This window comes from Panulirus ornatus, chromosome 12, assembly GCF_036320965.1.
Source record: "Panulirus ornatus isolate Po-2019 chromosome 12, ASM3632096v1, whole genome shotgun sequence".
NCBI lineage: Eukaryota > Metazoa > Arthropoda > Malacostraca > Decapoda > Palinuridae > Panulirus > Panulirus ornatus.
The window spans coordinates 33,815,441-33,817,940 of NC_092235.1; the positions used below are offsets into that span (position 1 = coordinate 33,815,441).

The 2,500-nt window shown below is 34.5% G+C and overlaps 1 protein-coding gene across 1 annotated transcript in view; it reads right to left on the minus strand.

The window, feature by feature from the left end:
- LOC139752246 (dynein axonemal heavy chain 5-like) overlaps positions 1–2,500 on the minus strand; it is a 482,070-nt gene that overhangs the window by 54,488 nt on the left and 425,082 nt on the right. Inside the window, 1 exon segment of the mRNA XM_071668280.1 lies at positions 231–338. Coding sequence (XP_071524381.1) covers positions 231–338 — 108 coding nt within the window.

The following is a 2,500-nucleotide window of genomic DNA, read 5'->3' on the forward strand; positions in this document are numbered from 1 at the left end:
TGAGCGCTATGCACATGGTGATGTGGAGGGCTGAAAGACATGCAGCGGTAGTGGCATGAGCACTGTGCTCACCTAAATGAAGAGGGCTGACAACAAACACCAGTAGTGGCATGAGCACTGTGCGCACACTGGTGAAGAGGGCCGAGAGCAGTAGTGGCATGAGCACTGCGCTTACCTTAATGAAGAAGGCCGATAGCATGCACAAATAGTGGCATGACCACTGTGCTCACCTTGATGAGGAGGGCCGACAGCTTGTCAGAGGTGTTGTAGTACCTAGATATAGAATGGATCATCCTCACAGTGTTGAAGAGCATCATGATGTAAGGCGTCATCCCGGGCTGAGGAATAAAACATTCATTATATATTTCGTTTGTCTCAGTGCCATCACATATTTCTTGTGTAAATATGTTTAGTAGTGTATCCATTCAAATACTTTTTAATAAGGTGTTGGAAAGAATTACTTTTCCACAATGGCAGCGACATGGATGTATCAAAGGAAAATATCAAAAAAAATCTGAGGTCCTTCATAGGTAGTACGACGACGGGGGGGCAATATTGTTCCTGGGATCCTTTCTGCCCTTACTATAGAAGAAAGATAATCAAGAAAAAATATGGTATTGATAACATCGACAACAAATATAATCACGAAGAATATATGGTGTAAAAGTACTGAGATGTACGTTAACAATGACGACAATAATAATGTAAAAATGATAATGATAACGATAATAATGATAACAATTATAATTATAATGAGTCATTTTGATAATGAAATTGTAATAATCATGAGGATAATGAAATGAGGCTATCAATGATGATGATATTATAATGAAAATAATAGTAATAACAAGAATAATAATAGTACAATAATAATATTAATAATGAAAATAAAAATAATAATAATAATAATAATAATAATAATAATAATAATAATAATAATAATAATAATAATAATAATATTTCTACTTTATTAATAAAAAATATTATTAATGATAATTATGATAATAATAACAGTAATGATAATGATAGTAATAATAATAATAATAATAATAATAATAATAATAATAATAATAATAATAATAATAATGATAATAATAGTAATAATAATGATAATAATAATAATAATGATATTGATAATAATAATAACAATAATAATACTAATATTAATAATAATGATGATAATAATGACAACAATAATAATGATAATAATAATAATAATAGTAATAATAATAATAATAATAATAATAATAATAATAATGATAATAATAATAATGATATTAATAATAATAGTAATGATAATAATGATAACAACAATGATAATAATAATAATGATAATAATAATAATAATAATAATAATAATAATAATAATAATAATAATAATAATAATGATAATAATAATAATACTAATAATAATAACATTAATGATAATAATGTAGGTTTGCGGCAGGTGTGTGTGATGTCTCAATGGTTGTTTAATTTGTTTATGGATGGGGTTGTTAAGGAGGTGAATGCAAGAGTTTTGGAAAGAGGGGCAAGTATGAAATTTGTTGGGTATGAAAGAGCTTGGGAAGTGAGTCAGTTGTTGTTCGCTGATGATACAGCGCTGGTGGGTGATTCATGTGAGAAACTGCAGAAGCTGGTGAATGAGTTGGGTAAAGTGTGTGAAAGAAGAAAGTTAAGAGTAAATGTGAATAAGAGCAAGGTTATTAGGTACAGTAGGGTTGAGGGTCAAGTTAGTTGGGAGGTAAGTTTGAATGGAGAAAAACTGGAGGAAGTAAAGTGTTTTAGATATCTGGGAGTGGATTTGACAGCGGATGGAACCATGGAAGCGGAAGTGAATCATAGGGTGGGGGAGGGGGCGAAAATCCTGGGAGCCTTGAAGAATGTGTGGAAGTCGAGAACCTTATCTCCGAAAGCAAAAATGGGTATGTTTGAGGGAATAGTGGTTCCAACAATGTTGTATGGCTGCGAGGCGTGGGCTATGGATAGAGTTGTGCGCAGGAGGGTGGATGTGCTGGAAATGAGATATTTGAGGACAATATGTGGTGTGAGGTGGTTTGATCGGGTAAGTAATGTAAGGGTAAGAGAGATGTGTGGAAATAAAAAGAGCATGGTTGAGAGAGCAGAAAAGGGTGTTCTGAAATGGTTTGGGCACATGGAGGGAATGAGTGAGGAAAGATTGACCAAGAGGATATATGTGTCGGAGGTGGAGGGAACGAGGAGAAGTGGGAGACCAAATTGTAGGTGGAAAGATGGAGGGAATAAGATTTTGAGTGATCGGGGCCTGAACATGCAGGAGGGTGAAAGGCGGGCAAGGAATAGAGTGAATTGGATCGATGTGGTATACCGGGGTCGACGTGCTGTCAATGGATTGAATGAGGGCATGTGAAGCGTCTGGGGTAAACCATGGAAAGTTCTGTGGGGCCTGGATGTGGAAAGGGAGCTGTGGTTTCGGGCATAATTGCATGACAGCTAGAGACTGAGTGTGAACGAATGGGGC